We start from the raw sequence: 19,182 nt of genomic DNA, 5'->3' as shown, positions 1-19,182 counted from the left end.
CGGACATGGGTTTCTCTCTCTCCGCTCACCTCTCAAAGGCGAGCAAGACAAAGAGCAGGCACCATCTTGGACATACGTCATAAGCAGAGCGACCTCAGGTCTGCACCGGCCCTGAGCCTAGCAGAACAACCTGACTCTGGGCGGGGCGAATTAACAGGAGATTAGGACCTAGTAAATTTGTGGTGCTACTGAACTGAGACTGTGAAAAAAGAGACGGTGGGGGAGAGAACTCACGAAATTCACGTGAGCACTCTCCAGAGACGCTACAATTGGGTAACTTTGGCAACCCAGTGGGAGACTGAAGGAGAATTTGAGCCCACTCTGAGGGCTGAACAGATTCCCTGTGTGGTCCTCGGGAAAGAGATTCCAATCTCTGGCTCCTATGGGTATATTATTTGCCTGCTAACTACCTCCAACTTCGTTCAGCTGTGCGGAATTACTTCCCTTTTGAATCAAAAAAAGAAAGAAAGAGAGAGAGAGATCGACCATGCCTAACCTGGGAGTGTCACCTTTGGCACACCAAACAGAGCTCTCAGGCCACACCCATCTCAAGCCTCTAAGGCTCCATCAAAAACAGACAGTCCACTTAATCTAGAGTCATAGAATAACAAGAAAAAGCATCACAGTGAAGAAACCAAATATCTCCAATATGCCAAATAACAAACACAAAAACCGAGGTAATAAAAACAAGGAAGTCACTATGACGCCCCCAAATGAAAAAGACACCCCAATTCAAGATTATGAAGATGATGACATAGAAGAAATGCAAGAAGCAGATCTCAAAAAATTGATAAGAACATTAAGAAGTTCTCAAAAACAAATTCTTGAACTACAGAAATCCTTAATGGACAAGATAGAACATCTCTCTCGTGAAAATGAAATATTAAGGAGGAATCAAAATGAAATGAACAACTAGTAGGACATGAAACTGTGATAGTGATGAGAAATCATAATGAAGTGAAGAATTCAATAATCAAATGAAAAACATATTAGAGAGCCTTACGAACAGAATGGGTGAAGCAGAAGAGAGAGTATTGGACTTAGAAGACAGAGAATAGGAAAGGATATAGTCAGACCAAAGAAAAGAAGAGGAAATTAGAAATCTAAAACATATTGTCGGGAATCTTCAGGATACTATTAAAAAACCCAACATTCGGGTTCTAGGAGTTCTTGAAGGCATGGAGAGGGAGAAAGGATTAGAAGGCCTTTTTAGTGAGATATTAGCAGAAAATTTCCCAGGTTTGGAGAAGGACAGAGAAATCCTAGTACAGGAAGCTCACAGAACCCCTAATAAACACGACCAATAGAGATCCTCACCACGACACGTTGTAGTTAAACTCTCCATGGTGAAACATAAAGAAAAGATCCTAAAATGTGCAAGAGAGAAACGTCGGATTACTCTCAGAGGATCTCCAATCAGACTCACAGCTGACTTCTCATCAGAAACCCTACAAGCTAGGAGGGAATGGCGAGATATAACCCAGGTACTAAGAGAGAAAAACTGCCAGCCAAGAATATTATATCCTGAAAAGCTATCATTTGTTAAAGAAGGTGAAATAAAGACTATTCATAGCAAACAGAAATTGAAAGAATTTGTCGCCACTTGTCCAGCCCTGCAAAAGATGCTTAAAGATGTGTTGCACACAGAAACACAGAAACACGGTCATCAGTATGAAAGAAGGTAAAGAAAGGAAACCTCACAGCAAAGGATCACAGGGAATTCAAAGCATATATTAGAAAATATCTTTGGCAAATGGCAGGGCAAAGTTACCACTTATCAATAGTCACCTTGAACGTTAATGGCCTGAACTGTCCAGTTAAAAGACACCGATTGGCTGATTGGGTTAAGGAACAAAACCCATCCATTTTCTGCTTACAAGAAACACACCTTTCCAACAAAGATGCACACAGACTGAAAGTGAAAGGCTGTAAAAAGATATACCATGCCAACAGAAATGCAAAAAGAGCGGGCGTAGCCATCTTAATATCGGACAACATAAACTTTACCACAAAAACTGTTAAGAGAGACAAACAGGGACACTACATAATGATTAAGGGATCAATTCAACAGGACGATATAACAATTATTAATGTATATGCAACTAATTACAGGGTACCGGTTTATTTAAAAGATTTGTTAAGGGACTTAAAGGGAGACTTAGACCCCAATACAATAGTACTGGGGGACTTCAATACTCCACTCTCAGAAATAGACAGATCAATAGGACAGAAGATCAACAAGGATACAGTAGATTTAAACGACACTATAGCCCAAATGGATCTAACAGATATCTACAGAACTTTCAATCCTACAGCTAAAGATTTTACATTCTTCTCAGCAGTACATGCAACCTTCTCTAGGATTGACCACATACTAGGCCATAAAGCAAGTCTCAGCAAATTCAAAAGAATTAGAATCATACCATGCAGCTTCTCAGACCATAAAGGAATGAAGTTGGAAATTAGCAACTCAGGAATCCCTAGAGCATACGCAAACGCATGGAGATTGAACAACATGCTCCTGAATGAACACTGGGTCATAGAAGGAATTAAGAGAGAAATCAAAATTTTTCTGGAAGTAAATGAGGATAACAGCACAACATACCAAAACTTATGGGACGCAGCAAAAGCAGTGTTAAGAGGAAAGTTTATATCAATAGGTGCCTACATCAAGAAATTGGAAACGCACCAAATAAATGAGCTTTCAATTCACCTCAAGGATTTAGAAAACCTACAGCAAACCAGATCCAAATCTGGTAGGAGAAGAGAAATAATTAAAATCAGAGAAGAAATCAACAGGATTGAATCAAGAAAAACATTACAAAAAATCAGCCAAACGAGGAGCTGGTTTTTTGAAAAAATAAACAAAATTGACACCCCATTGGCCCAACTAACTAAAACAAGGAGAGAAAAGACCCAAATCAATAAAATCAGAGATGAAAAAGGAAACGTAACAACAGACACCACAGAAATCAAAAGAATCATCAGAAATTACTACAAGGACCTGTATGCCAGCAAACAGGGAAACCTATCAGAAATGGATACATTCCTGGACACATGCAACCTACCTAAATTGACCCAGGATGACATAGAAAACCTAAACAGACTCATAACTGAGACAGAAATTGAAATAGTAATAAAGGCCCTCCCAACAAAGAAAAGCCCAGGACCAGATGGATTCACTGCTGAATTCTACCAGACATTTAAAGAAGAACTGACTCCAATTCTTCTCAAACTATTCAGAACAATCGAAAAAGAGGGAATCCTCCCAAATTCTTTCTATGAAGCCAGCATCACCTTAATTCCTAAGCCGGAAAAAGATGCAGGACTGAAAGAGAATTACAGACCAATATCCCTGATGAACATAGATGCAAAAATCCTCAATAAAATTCTCGCCAATAGAATGCAACAACACATCAGAAAGATCATCCACCCAGACCAAGTGGAATTTATCCCTGGCATGCAGGGATGGTTTAATGTGCGCAAAACAATCAACGTGATACACCACATTAACAGACTGCAGAAGAAAAACCATATGATTATCTCAATAGACGCCGAGAAAGCATTTGATAAAATACAACACCCTTTCATGATGAAAACTCTATGCAAACTGGGTTTGGAAGGAACATTGCTCAATACAATCAAAGCAATCTATGAAAAACCCACGGCCATGTCATTAGTCCCAGTGATCAATTTCTGTTCACAATTGATCATAATGATAGGACTAAGAACCAAAGGAATCACATAAACAAGAATAGTGTCTGCAAATACTAGCTGATAGAATAAAAAAGGGAGAGAATGATCCAACATGGGAAGTGAGATACACAGCAGACCCATAGAATGGCAGATGTCCTAAACAGCACCCTGGCCTCAGAAGCAGTCCTTTAGGTTTTAGATATGGCTAAAAAGCCCATGAGAGTATTTCAGGCATGGAAAGCCAAGACACTCCGGAAAAAAAAAAAAAACGAAATGAAAGAACTCCGCAAGTGATATCACAGTGGAAAGAACGGGTCTTCAAAGAAGGAGGTACCTTTCTCTGAAGGGAGGCGAGAACTTCCACTTTGACCATGGCCTTGTCCAAAAATTATCAGAGTCAGTGAACTCAGGGGGCTTCCCTAGCCTTGGCAGCTCATGACAAGAGCCTAGGTTGATTACTGATGCCATAAACAAGAGTGTGAATTTGTTAAGTCAACAACAGGAGTCAGTGTGCACTTACTCCTCATGTAGGATCTCTGTCTTTAGTGTGCTGTACATTGAGATTTAACACTATAACTAGTACTCAAACAGTATTTTTCACTTTATGTTTCTGTGTGGGAGCAAACTGTTGAAATCTTTACTTAATGTATGCTAAACTGATCTTCTGTATATAAAGAAAAATGAAAATGAATCTTGATGTGAATGGAAGGGGAGAGGGAGTGGGAAAGGGGAGGGTTGCGGGTGGGAGGGACATTATGTGGGGGAAGCCATTGTAATCCATAAGCTGTACTTTGGAAATTTATATTCATTATATAAAAGTTAAAAAATTTTTTTTTTCTGTCTTTGATCTAAACCATCTTGTGTACTTCCTGCACTCCAGCCCAGGTCCTATTGACTTCCAAAGTTTCCACTAGAGGTCAAGAACCAGAGCCTAAATCTACCTTCTATGTCCGCAGCTCCAACTCTTCTTCATTGTCTCACCTCCCCCTCCCTCCCAGGAATTTCAACTTTATCTTAGAACCTGGCCTTGTCCAAAGTCTACTCTCCCTGTCTTATCAATGATCCTCCTGCAAGTTTGGGAATGGCTCCACACTTTCACTCTCAAGCCCTTGTCCTCCAACTGGTCTTTTGCCCCTCCCTCTCTTGTTCCAGTTTTACCCTAAGAATAGCAAAGGAGTGGTAATCCTATCCTTTTGAGCTCCCTGCTTATTGAGAAACAAATTAGGTGTCCCACCCTTCTGATGGCTCTTTCGTTTTATCATGAGCAAGCCAGACAGGAAAATGAGGTTGTTTGACCTCTACTTCTTGTCTTGCCTCTGGCCCACTTTGGGAACTGTCTTGCAGCTGTCTGAACTTTTGTTTCAGAGGCAGTCCTAAGCGGCTGACTATTGACTATGACATCATGGGCCTAAGGTGTTCCTAGGGAAAAAAAAACACAACTGTTACTAGACACTGAATTTGAAGAAATTTCTCTCTTTGAATCTAGGAAGATTCAAAGAATATTGTTTTGTAACTTGCTGAACTTATTTTGCAATTTATTTTACAGGTTTCTGGGTAATCAGTACTCAATGAAACAGAAATGGGTAATTAGAACTTGTTTTAGATGAATTTAATTTTAATTTTAATCGAATTCAGATAGAAATACAATATAATATAATATCAGCATCTTAAGTCATTTGGGTGTAATTGCTAATTTAAATTGGGTAAAGGCAAATGAGATAAATGCATCTAAATGTAAACTTTGGTACTCTCAGCATGCTCAGAAATGCTATTTGGGTTAGTTTAACAAATATGCTTTCATAAACTATCCATGAAAAATAGTTCAGCACTGCTTAAAATAACTCAGGCTGAAATTTGATGTGTTACCTTATTTAAAAATGTTGTCTTAATTTGGAAATTTTAAACAGATTATTTCAAAATGCAAATCAAGGAAATTTGCAGGTGGAAAACATCACAATTATAGAAATGTGCACTTGGTAAGAAAGATTAAGAAGGAAAGAGTGTTCTTGGTAAGGAAGGTTAAGAAGGAAAGAGTTCTTTTGAATAAAGAAAGGACATGGTTTGTAAGAATGATTTCTTCCCGATGGATAGCTTACTCTAGACTGGAATGGAAATAATAGAATGTTTCAAGTAAGTTGAATAGGGTGTGTGGAAGTCACAGAAGGTTATGAAATAAGGAAATTTTAGATACAAAAATTAGAATCTGGTCCTCTGTTAATGCAATGAATTAAAGCAATCTATTATGTTCTCCTAAGTTCTGATTGTTTAAAACAGCTGAGTTTTTTTTATTAAGAGCTATGGTTTATTTAAATAGATGCTTATTCTAAAATATTTGAATAATCACCTTGTAACTAATTGAATTTGGTCTATATTATGTCATGATGTTAAGGGATCTTACTTCAACCAGATATTTTGGATTTTAAGACTTCTTGGCATCCTTGACAGACATTAAAAAAATCAATCAAAATTTCAAAAATTTAGACTTTGACAATTTCCAGATGGGCCCATGGAAATTGTCAAAGACACATGTCTCTCATTTTGTAGAGACAACAACAAATCAGGAACATTTGGGTTATATTAGAAGTACGGTCAAGAAGTGAAGTGGTGCTGAATTTTAAGCTTTGATAATATAAAGTGATACTGATAGAAATATCTGAAAGTTAAGTCTAGTGATCTTGTGTTACTAGACGTGATGGTTATCTTAATGAGAAAGCCCTAGAGGCCTAAAAGAGTTAAAATGGTCTGTAAAATACTACAGTAAGCAAGTGTCTCTTGTTGGTTAATGAGTTTATAATGTTAAACATGGCTATTTAAAGTCTTTTGTCATCCACAGTTCTGTATTGGTTCTGATGGACTTTCCCCAGCCACTTCTATTGTATTCAGTACTTTAGGATGGTTCTGTAAACAGATGAAGTTAATAATGCTCTACAGGTTCCAACTGGAAGAAAGTATGGTTAATTCAGGTTACTAAGAGCAGAAAGTAATTCGAATCAATTGGTAAATTAAAAAACAGTTAAAGACAGCGCTCTGGCCTCAGAATCAGACCTTCAGGCATTTGGATCTGGCTAGAAAGCCCATGAAAGTATTTCAGGCATGGAAAGCCAAGACACTGTGGCAAAAGAATAAAGTGACCTAAATGAAAGATCTCTGTGAGTGAGATCCCAGCGGAAAGTACGGGCCATCAAAGAAGGAGGTACCTTTCTCTGAAGGGAGGAGAGAACTTCCACTTTGACCATGGCCTTATCTAAATAAGATCGGAGTTGGCAAACTCAAGAGGCTTCCATAGCCTTGGCAGCTCATCACAAGAGCCTTGGGTGATTACTGATGTCATAAATAAGAGTGTCAATTGTTAAATCAACAACAGGAGTCACTGTGCATTTACTCCCCATGTAGGATCTCTGTCCTTAATGTGTTGTACTATGAAAATTAATGGTAAAATGAGTCTTCAAACAGTACTTTATATTTTGTGTTTCTGTGTGGGTACAAACTGTTGAAATCTTTACTTAGTATATACTAAGTTGATCTTCTGTATATAAAGAGAATTGAAAATGAATCTTGATATGAATGGTATGGGAGAGGGAGTGGGAGATGGGAGGGTTGCAGGTGGAAGGGAGGTTATGAGAGGAAAACGCTGCTATAATCCAAAAGCTGTACTTTGGAAATTTATATTTATTAAATAAAAGTTAAAAAAACAGTTAAGGAGTTCAAGAAGCTATTACTGAAGCTGCTTTATTGTTCTATCTTTTATGTTATGTTATATGTGTATACATATTGTATGTCTACATGAGAAAATTTATTAAGAGCTTTGTTTTAGTTGGCCTATAGATAAAAGATTGCTCATCAATTTAAAGAGCTGAAATTAATCAAAGATACATTTTGATTCATGTGACCTGAATTTCTGTATTAGATGTTTTAAAATTTGTTGGTAGAAAGAAACTAAAAAACTTTTTATATGTTTTCTCTGATTTGTGGTGTCTAATATATGGGATACCAAAAAAACATATAAGTGAAATTGACATTTTGAGATTTGATTATTGTTTGTAGCCACTGGCTAAACTTCTGAGGAACAGTGGTTTTTCTACTTACTGCTTGTTGAATTCTTTATTTAGTAGAGATTCTTTATTTAGCTTGTGATTATAAAGAAAATTGGAAGTACAGAATTGTAAAAACTAAATAAAAATAAGAAAAGGAGGAGGAAGGGTGGAAGTGAGTGAGAGAGGTTAGGGTGGGAAGTATCATTATGCTCTTAAAACTGTATATATGAAATACATGAATTTGTTCCACTTATAGAAATAAAGCAGTGAAAAAAGAAAAGCAAGCAAAATAATGCAAACAATCAGATCAGTGATGCAGAAACTGAGCCAAACACAAGTTTTCAGTGGATTTTTTGACGTGGGTACCAAAGCATCCTATGCTGAAGCACAGGGGAATGAGGCTATGACCACTGTCTAGCTATTATGGGAATGAGGCTAGGACCATTGGCTAGCTAATATGGGAATGAGGCTTGGACCATTAGCTAGCTAATATGGGAAGAAAATGAACCCCAACCAATATCTCCCAACAAAGGCAGGTTTACAGATGATGTAACCATGAGTAAAATCCAAGCTATTAGGTTCAAGAAGAAAAGATAGATGGATTTGCGGTAAACTTGGAGTAGTCAAGAGTTCTGGTAGAGGTCACAGAAAGCACTAACCCTCAGATTTAGCTAGCATTTACCTGTGCTGACTGATCCAAGAAGTTGACTCACAGTTAAAAATTATCTTTCTCACCCAATCACACTAAAAATTTTGCTAAGAATTCTTTTTTTTAAAGATATATTTATTTGAAAGTCAGAGTTACACAGAGAGAGGAGAGGCAGAAAGAGATGTCTTCCATCCGCTGGCTCACTCCCCACTTGGCCACAGTGGCTGGAGCTTCACTGATCTGAAGCCAGGAGCCAGGAACTTCTTCCAGGTCTCCCATGTGGGTGCAGGTGCCCAAGGGCTTGGGCCATCTTCCACTGCTTTCCCATGCCACAGCAGAGAGCTGGACTGGAAGTGCAGCAGCCGGGTCTTGAACCGGCATCCATATGGGATGTCGGCACTTCAGGCCAGGGTGTTAACCCACTGTGCCCGCAGTACCAGCCCCAAGAATTCTTCTTAATGTGATGTAGTAGCCCAGACCAGCAGAGGCAGCAGTGCAGCATGCACTCTCTCCTGCCTGCCTTCTATCCACCCTTCCTTCTCCCCTTTATGCTTTTCTTCTTCCTCTGCCTGATCGTGGGGCCCCCTTGCCTTCCTGTCTCTGGCCTTCCTGCCATTCCTCTTCCTTTTCACTCCCCCTTCCCTTATTCTCATCCCCATCACCTCAAGCCTGCAGTTTTTGACTGTCACCCTCATTCAGTGACTAAAGATGACCAAAGTCTAACTCCCAAGAACACTGCTCAACATGGACATTGGTGTGACTGAAGGTGGATTCAATGTCACTCTCACCATCTGATTGGTATGCATGGCAAGGAAGTTGGCAGTAGGGTTGGAAAGAAAGGAGAACTTGTTAAGAAGAAGTGCAAGGAGAGTGGTGCACACATCAACATCTCAGAAGGGAACTGTCCTGAGAGAATTATCATTTTGGCTGGACTCACTACTGCTATTTTCTTTCTTTCTTTCTTTCTTTCTTTCTTTCTTTCTTTCTTTCTTTCTTTCTTTCTTTCTTTCTTTCTTTCTTTCTTTCTTTTTTTGACAGGCAGAGTGGACAGTGAGAGAGAGACAGAGAGAAAGGTCTTCCTTTGCCGTTGGTTCACCCTCCAATGGTCGCCGCGGCCGGCGCGCTGCAGCAGGCGTACCGCGCTGATCCGATGGCAGGAGCCAGGTACTTCTCCTGGTCTCCCATGGGTTGCAGGGCCCAAGTACCTGGGCCATCCTCCACTGCACTCCTTGGCCACAGCAGAGAGCTGGCCTGGAAGAGGGGCAACCGGGACAGAATCCGGTGCCCCGACCGGGACTAGAACCCGGTGTGCCGGCGCCGCTAGGCGGAGGATTAGCCTGTTGAGCCACGGTGCCGGCTGTTACTGCCATTTTCAAAGCCTTTTCTATAATTATTGACAAACTGGAAGACACGAATAGCTCTATGATCAATAGCACAGCTGCCAGTAAACCTCAGGGTTCCCTGAGACTGGTGGTCCTTGCTTGTCATTGTGGCTCTCTCATTGGAAAAGATGATTGCAAGACCAGGAAATCTGAGAGAGTATAGGGACTCAAGTGCAGATGGCAAGGGATAAGCTTCCCAACTCAACTGAGGGGCATCACTCTTGCTGGCGTTACATAGTCCAGCATTGAGAGTGTCAAGCAGATCTGCATGGTCACGTTGGATTCCCTGTCAAGGGTGGGACCATCCCATTCCAGTCCAAGTCACCAGTTCTCTGGCCATCTGCAATTGTCAGGACAGGTATAGCTCAGGCAGTGACAATGTGAGCTTTCCCTATGCCACCCAGTCCATGTACCTTAACCCTGACCTGGAGGAACCACCCCTAGAGGCCTATACCATTAAAGGACCATAGGCCATTCCACAGCCAGATTTGATCAAGCTGCAGGTAGTCAGCAATGCAACAGTTGCATTTTACCATCATGCATGGCATCTCCAGATTCATTGCAGGTCTGGATGCATTTGCTCAAACTGCTTCTCATGAACGCACCATTCCAAATGATTTGATTGCCTACTTAACCGAGTGTCAAGGTACCAAAATTAGTCATCTCTGTCAGATGTCTGGATCTATTGAGAAGCAAAATACTGGATCTGGTGCCAGCATTAGCTTGGCTCAGTTGTCAGACTTTCCTTTTGAGTTGAGTGGCATGGGGAGCTGCAGGACCAATGCAGATTCATCCATATCCCCTTCTTGCTGTTCACCACCACCCACCACCCTCTGTGTAGTTTACAAAAGTTATCAATTCTAGGTTAAAATAGTTATAAATCTCCAGTTTCCATTCACTTTATTGTCAACCTGTGAGTTTTTAATTAAGGCATTTTAATTCTTTTAAAAATATGGCATAGTATTTAAAAATTCATCTCAAATAATGTAGATGTAAATATTGCCAAGAGCACACTGAAAAGGAAGAATAAGAAGGGAGAACTTTTGAACTGAAATGGGTATTAAAATAGTGTATATTTTATAGATAAAAAAGTTAAAGTAGTGGAGTACTGATGCACGAAGCAGACTATGCAATGGAACAGAGTAAAAAGCCTAGAAACAAACAAAACAAAACAATAATCTAAGAACTTGATATAAAATAAAGTGTCATTCTAACCTAGTGCTAAATAATGAAATGCATGCAACAAGTGAATAACCATTTTAAAAGAAATCCTAAGCATTACATCATGCTCCATAATAAAGGATTGACTGGAGATTCAACTGGAGAAAATAACAGAAAAAAATGAAAATGTAAGTAATCTAAACTGTGGTTTATCTTCAGTGTACGCTTGTTGGATACCCTGTTATATGTACTAACCAATGTAAATGTACTCACCAATGTAAATGTAAGTAAAATGAAAAGTAAAATGTAAATAAGTGAAAAGTAAATGTAATCTGGGCCAAAGAAGAAAGGTAGAAGTCATTTTCTTCTGGAAAATGTGCATTGGTTTCTCCTCATGAGCTTATATTTGATGAGAAACATGGCCATACTCTTGAAATCACGAAAATAACCTTTTGTAGTTGCATTTGCTAGATTCCTAAGGAGACCAGCTGGAGCCCAGAGGAGTTTAGAGATTGGAAACTTCAGAATCCTAATGTTTCACTCTACCAATAGCCTCAGTTGAGCGTAACAGTTGCTTCCCTACAGGCAAAGGTCTCTCCTTCGCTCACTCGCTCCTAACTCGACCCCTCAACATCCTATTTGGGACGCCAGGGCCTAGCACATGCGCTGGACGTCCAAGGCCCACAAGCCTTGTGCCCGCGCAGCTGCGCAGCGCGTTGAGGGGTTCTTGTGTTTAACGGGTTCCTTCGCTGCCGTTACAGAGACGTTGGGACGAGACGGGCGGTGAATAGCCCACATAGCCCTCTGTAGCCTCCGCAATGAAAAGTATTTTCACCTGGGCGGGTAAGAAGCACAGGTGGCTCTTGAGGGGCTCCGTCGGATGTGAAAATAGTTTAGGGCTTCAGTCCCAGTTGGGCTATCACATCCGAGACAAGGATCTCGGGCAGATCCACAAAGCCGCTTGCGCTGGCGACGTAGCCAGGGTGCAGCAGCTGCTGGCGCTGGGGAAGAGCAGAGTAAACGCCAGGGACAAGAAGAACAGGTAAGGAGACGCGCAGCCGGGCCGGGCCCCTGGGTGCCCACCGTCTTTCCGAGCGACGGAAGCAAAATCAGAACTTGAGATGGTGTTGCGGCCGCTGCTGCTTCCCCGAGAGTTGTACTGGCCATTTACAGCGATGTAACGAACAGAATTAACTCCAGATCTCGGTTTATCTTCAGTGTACTCCTGTCCGATACCCCGTTGTATGCAAAACCAAAACCAAACCAAAACAAGCAAAAAAACTAAACAAAAAACCCCCGAGAATTTAAAAGTTTTGAGTTACACACATGCCTCCTACTTAATGTTGTGATAATACCAGCTTGTAGTGAACAAAGATGTGTCTTTCTAGGTACAAAAATATGGTATTAACTTCCAGAAATTAATCATTTACTGATAGTTGAAAGAACAAATAAATGAGTGGAACTGAGTAAGGTATCCGGAAACACCAAAATGTATGAGGATTTACAACTTGATTCTGTATGTATGTGTTTCTGGATTGGCATATTCTTTATAATATATTTATTTAAAATTAATTGCATAAAGGAAACAGATTTCATGTTTTTGTATATGCAGCTTTATGAACATAATGATATTTCCCACTCTACTCTCCCTCTCCCCCTTGCTCATACCTTCCTTCATCCTTTTCTAATTTTCTTTAATTTTTGCCACGACATACTTTGAATTTAATTTATAATCACAAGCTTAACCCTCCACTAAATAAGGAATTTGACAAGTAGTAAGTAGAAAAACCACTGTTTCTCAGGAGTATAGTCAAGGGCTGTAAACAATAATCAAATCTCAAAATGTCAGTTTCACTTACATCTTTTGTTTGTATTCTGTACATTAGATACAACAAATCAGAAAACATATGATATCTTTTTGGTAGTGGCTTATTTCTCTAAGCAGTTGTATCAATTTTGTTGCAAAAGGTAGGATTTCTTATATTTTTATGGCTGAGTAGTATTTCATCATATACATATACCACATTTTCTTTATCCGTTCTTCAGTTGATAAACATCTGTGTTGATTCTATATCTCTGCTATTGTGAGTTGAGCTGCTCTAAACACGGGGGATTACTGATAACATTCCAAAGAGTAGAATGGCTGAGCCATATAGTAGATCTATTTTCAGATTTCAGAAGCATCTCCATACTGTCTTTCATAATGTTTATACTAGTTTATATTCCCAACAGTGTATTAGGGTATGCTTTTCTGCACATCCTCACCAGCATTTGTTATGTTTTGATTTTTGGATGATATCCATTCTAACTGAGGTGGGGTGAAACCTCATTGTGGTTTTTATTTGCATTTCCCTGATGGAGAGTGATCCTGAGCATCTTTTCAGTATCTGTTGGCCATTTGTATTTCAATCTTTGGAAAATGCCTGTTCATATCCTTAGCCCATTCCTTAACTGGATTGTTTTCTTTGTTGTGTTTGAGTTTCTTGGGCTCCTTTTCTATATATTTTGAATATTAATCCTTTGTCAGATGTATAGACTGCAAATATTTCCCCTGTTCTGTTGGTTGCCTCTTTGTTGCATGTTTCTTATTGGTGTGCTGAAGCTTCTTAGCTTGATATAATTACATTGGTGTGGTTTTTGCTTTTACTGCATGTGCTCCTGGAGTGTTATCCAAGACATCCTTACCTATCCCAACATCTTGCAGTGGTTACCTTGTGTTTTCTTCTAGTAATTTGATGGTTTCAGGGCTTAGGTTTAGATCTTTGATTCGTTGTGTGTTGATTTTTGTCTAGGGTATAAGATAGGGGTTCTGTTTTATACTTCTGCATGTGGAGATTCAGTTTTCCCAAAACCATTTCTTGAGAGACTGTTCTTTCTCCAGGGAGTGATTTTAGCTCATTTGTCAAAGATTATTTTTTTGTAGATGCATAGATTAATTTCTAGGGTCTCTAATTTGTTCCGTGGATCTACATGTCTATAATTGTCCTGGTACCAGACTGTCTTGATTCTAACTGCCCTATAATATGTCTTGAAATCAGGTGTTGTGATGCCTCCTGCTTTTTTTTTTTTTAAAGAATTATTTATTTTATTTAAAAGTCAGAGTTACATAGAGAGAGAAGGAGAGGCAGAAAAAGAGAGAGAGAGAGAGAGAGAGGTCTTCCATCTGCTGTTTCACTCCCCAATTGGCCGGAGTTATGCTGATCTGAAGGCAGGAGCCAGGAGCTTCTTCCTGATCTCCCACATGGGTCTCCAAGGACTTGGGACATCTTGTACTGCTTTCCCAGGCCATAGCAGAGAGCTGGATCAGAAGTGGAGCAGCCAGGACATGAATTGGCAGCCATATGAGATGCTGGCACTGCAGGTGGCGGCTTTACTCACTATTCCACAGCGCTGGTCCCTCTTACTTTGTTTTTATTATTTTATATTGCTTTAGCTTTTCGGGGTCACTTGTGATTCATATGAATTTTAGGGTAGTTTTTGTCTAGATCTGATGAGAATATCTTTGGTAAGTTGATTGGGATTGCATTGAATCTGAATTGCTTTGGATGCTATGGACATTTTAATGGTATTCTTCCAATCATCAGTATGGAAGACTTTTCCATTTTTTGTGTCTTTTATTTCTCTCCTTATTCCTTTGTAATTTTCATTGTAGAGACCTTTCACATCCCTGGTTAAATTTATCCCAAATTATTTGAATATTTTTAGTAGCTATTGTGAATAGACTGATCTTCTTTCTCAGTGAAGGCATTGTTTGTATGTACAAACAATGATTTTTATGTGTTGATTTTATATCCTGAAACTTTGCCAAACTCTCTTCTGAGATCTAATAATCTCTGAGTTGCAGACTTTCAGTTCCCTTCTATATATATATATCATGTCATCTACAAACAGGGATAATTTAATTTCCTCTTTTCCCATTTGTATCCCTTTGATTTGCATTTCTTGTCTAGTGGCTCTGGCAAAAGCTTCCAGACCTATATTGAACAGTAATGGTGAAAATGGACAGCCTTGTCTGGTTTCAGATCTTAGTGGAAATACTTCCAGCTTTTCCACATTCAAAATGATGCTGGCTATGGGTTTGTCATAGATTTCCTTGATTGTGTTGAGGCATGTTCCTTTTATACTCAATTTGCTTAAGGTTTTAATCATGAAAAAATGATGTATTTTTTCAAATGCTTTCTCTACATCTATTGAGATAATTATATTTTTATTCTTCAGTTTGTTAAAGTGATGTATCACATTTATGAATTTGCATATGTTAAGATTTCTCTGCATCCCAGGAATATAAATTACTTGGTCCAATTGGATGATCTTTTTATGTGTTGTTGGATTCTATTAGCTAACATTTTGTTGATGATTTTTACATCTATGTTCATCAGAGGTATTGGTCTCTAGTTCTCTTTCTTTGTTGGATCTATTTCTGATTTTAAAATTAAGGTGAAACTGAATCTGTTGCCATAGGAGTTTTATGGGATTCCGTACCTTTCAGTAGTTTTGTATAGGTCAAGAAGAGTTGGAGAGGATTTCCAGAAGGAAGAATAGTGAAAGGATGTATTGCTTTAGGCTAAGGGAAAATAATACCAAAAAGAGAGGAGGAAACGCATTCCCTGGGGAGACTTGGAGAGAAATCTGCAGTGGAAATTCCACAGAAGGAAGAGGGACACTGGAGGCTGTGGGTTTGCAGCAACAAGCGCAGACACAACACTCAATCACCACAGCTAAAAGCTGAATGAAGCACCAGCTCTGGAGAATGAGACATTAGAGATGTAGCACGTCCAACTTGTGTGTCACCATGGATACTTGCCCCAGCACTGACCAGAGCTCCCAGGCCACATCCAGCACATACCAATGGGTATTCATTGATAGGGCAGACACTCCACTAAGAAACAGAGGCATAGTTCAAAGATAAAAATGACCAGAGGAGAAAACCAATAAGCATTTCCACAAATGCCTAAACTAAACACAGAAATTCAATAAGCAGGAATAAGGAGGACAAAATAACTCCCCCAAAGGAGCACAACAAAACTTCAGTATTAGAATCTGGAGGTGAAGAGGTTGATGAAATTCCTGAAAAAGAATTGAAAAGATTAAAGATTAATCATAGGATTACTCAGAAGCAGTGAGAAGCAAATTCACAAGTTAAAGAAATCCATACATTACATGGAAGAGAATTGTTACCGTGAGATTGAGATATTGAAGAGAAATCAAACTGAAATATTAGAAATGAAGAATTCAATATGTCAAAAATACAGTAGAAATCCTTAACTATAGACTTGGTGAGGAATAAGAAAGAATATCAGAGCTATATGGCAAATTTCTGGAAATTTCTCAGATCAAAAAAAAAAAAAAAGAAATTAGAAAAATTAAAAAACAGTGGTGGAGATTTATAGGATACTATCAGATGACCCAACATATGTGATTTAGGAGTTCCTGAAGGTGGGGAAATAGAGAATGGATTAGAAGGCCTATTCAGTACAGAATACTTCCCTAATTTGAAGAAAGGAATGTCCAAGTACATGAGGCACATATAACTACTAATAGATGTGACCAGGAAAGATCTTAATCATGATGCATTGTGGTCAAACTTTCAGTAGTAAAACATAAAGAAAAGATTCTACAATATGCATGAAAGGAATGCCAGATTATCAGATTACTTTCAGAGGATCTCCAGTTAGACTTACAGCTTACTGCTAGTCAGAAATCTCACAGATTAGGAGAGAATGGAAAAACACTGTCCAAGGCTGTATACTGTATACTGTATACTGCAAAGTTCTCATTTATGAATGAAGGTGAAATAAAGACCTTCCTCAGTTCCCTTCTATATATATCATCTTGTACTGGAGAGAATTTTTCACTTCTCTGGCCTTATAAAAGATGCTTAAAGGTGTGCTGCACACAGAAACACAGAAAGATAGTCATAATTGAAAGAATGTGAAGGCAGAAAACCTCTCAGCAAAGTACAAAGGAAATCCAAAGCAAGCAATAGGAATATTAATGAAAAATGGCTAAGATAATTTTTCAGTTATCAATAGAATAGAATAGAATTTATGCTTGAATGTAAATGGCATAAATTCTCCAATTAATGGATACAGACTGACTGAGTGGGTTAAAAAATAAGACTCATCTATTTGCTTCCTACAAGAAACATACCTCACAAAGAAAGATATACAAAGACTGAAAGTGAAAGGATAGAAAAAGATATTCCATGTTAATGGACAGCAGAAATGAAGAGGTATAGTTATCCTCATATCAGACAAAATAGACTTTAAGATGAAGACTGCTAAAAGAGACAAGGGCACCGTGTAATGATTAAGGGATCAATTCAACATGAATATGTGACTATAGTAAATGATTATGTACCCATTGCTAGGGCACCTGGAAATTTAAAACAAATGGTAATAAATTTAAATAGAGGCCGGCGCCGTGGCTCACTAGGCTAATCCTCCGCCTAGCGGCGCTGGCACACCGGGTTCTAGTCCCGGTCGGGGCGCCGGATTCTGTCCCGGTTGCCCCTCTTCCAGGCCAGCCCTCTGCTGTGGCCAGGGAGTGCAGTGGAGGATGGCCCAGGTGCTTGGGCCCTGCACCCGCATGGGAGAACAGGAAAAGCACCTGGCTCCTGGCTCCTGCCATCGGATCAGCGCAGTGCGCCGGCCGCAGCGCGCTGGCCGCGGCGGCCATTGGAGGGTGAACCAACAGCAAAGGAAGACCTTTCTCTCTGTCTCTCTCTCTCACTGTCCACTCTGCCTGTCAAAAAAAATAAAAAAAAAATTTAAATAGAGACCTAGACCCCAATACAATAGTAATGGGGGGCTTCAACACCCCATTTTCACCAGTGGACAGATCGATTAGACAGGAAATCAACAAAGAAACAACAGAGCTAATTGACACTATGGACCAAATGAACCTAACTGATATCTATGGAACTTTTCACCCCACAATTGCAGAATATGCATTCTTCTCATCAGTGCATGGAATTTTCTCTAGGATAGACGATATGCTAGGTCATAAAGCAAGTCTCAGCAAATTCAAAAAAATTGAAATATTACCATGTATCATTTCTCACCAGAATGGAAAGAAAATGGAAATTAACAACTCAAGAATCTCTGGAACATATGTAAATATGTGGAGACTGAACAACATGTTCTTTTAAAAAAAAAACTTTAATAAATATAAATTTTGAAAGTACAATTTTTGGGTTATAGTGGTTCCCCCCTTAACCACCCTCCCACCCGCAACCATTCCATCTCCTACTCCCTCTCACATCCTATTCTTAAGATTCATTTTTAGGCTGGTGCCGTGGCTCACTAGGCTAATCCTCCGCCTTGTGGCGCCGGCACACCGGGTTCTAGTCCCGGTCAGGGCACCGGATTCTGTCCCGGTTGCCCCTCTTCCAGGCCAGCTCTCTGCTGTGGCCAGGGAGTGCAGTGGAGGATGGCCCAGGTACTTGGGCCCTGCACCCCATGGGAGACCAGGAGAAGTACCTGGCTCCTGCCATCGGATCAGCGTGGTACGCCCGCCGCAGCGCGCTGGCCGCGGCGGCCATTGGAGGGTGAACCAATGGCAAAGGAAGACCTTTCTCTCTGTCTCTCTCTCTCTCTCTCACTGTCCACTCTGCCTGTCAAAAAAAAAAAAAAGATTCATTTTTAATTATCTTTATATACAGAAGATCAATTTAGTATAAACTAAGTAAAGATTTCAACAGTTTGCACCCACATAGACACACAAAATATAAAGTACTGTTTGAAGACTCATATTACCGTTAATTCTCAGTACAACACATTAAGGACAGAGATCCAACATGGGGAGCAAGTGCACAGTGACTCCTATTGTTGATTTAACAATTGACACTCTTATTTATGATTTCAGTAATTACCCAAGGCTCTTGTCATGAGCTGCCAAGACTATGAGGCTATGGAAGCTTCTTGAGTTCACAAATTCGACCTTATTTAGACAAGGCCATAATCAGAGTGGAAGTTCTCTCCTCCCTTCAGAAAAAGGTACCTCCTTCTTTGATGGCCCATTCTTTCCACTGGGATCTCACTCAGAGAGATCTTTCATTTAGGTCATTTTTTGCCACTGTGTCTTGGCTTTCCATGCCTACATCTTGTTCTTGAATGAATAGTAGGTCATAGAAGAAATCAAAAGGGAAATAAAATTTCTGGAAATGAATGAAGATGACAGTACAACATATCAAAAACTTGTGGGATACAGCAAAATCAATGATTTATTAAAAAGATTTATTTATTTTACTTGAAAGTCA

The 19,182-nt window shown here is 39.6% G+C and overlaps 1 protein-coding gene and 1 pseudogene across 6 annotated transcripts in view; both read left to right on the top strand.

Moving 5' to 3' along the window:
- Positions 1–9,099: 9,099 nt before the first annotated feature.
- LOC100348101 (poly(rC)-binding protein 2-like) lies at positions 9,100–10,750 on the top strand (annotated as a pseudogene).
- Positions 10,751–11,524: 774 nt separating this feature from the next.
- Positions 11,525–19,182, top strand: part of LOC103352426 (POTE ankyrin domain family member A) — a 204,348-nt gene continuing 196,690 nt past the window's right edge. For 2 of the 6 annotated variants that reach the window (XM_051833797.2, XM_051833798.2), the window contains exon 1: positions 11,525–11,964. In XM_051833797.2, coding sequence (XP_051689757.2) covers positions 11,741–11,964 — 224 coding nt within the window. In that variant the 5' untranslated portion in view covers positions 11,525–11,740. The remainder of the gene's footprint in view (positions 11,965–19,182) is intronic. The other 4 variants (XM_051833800.2, XM_051833799.2, XM_051833795.2 and 1 more) reach the window with 3 other exon arrangements.

The sequence above is a fragment of the Oryctolagus cuniculus genome, chromosome 6, assembly GCF_964237555.1.
Source record: "Oryctolagus cuniculus chromosome 6, mOryCun1.1, whole genome shotgun sequence".
Lineage (NCBI taxonomy): Eukaryota > Metazoa > Chordata > Mammalia > Lagomorpha > Leporidae > Oryctolagus > Oryctolagus cuniculus.
Note: the sequence above shows the minus strand (reverse complement) of the source record. Positions and strands in the feature narration are given on the sequence as shown.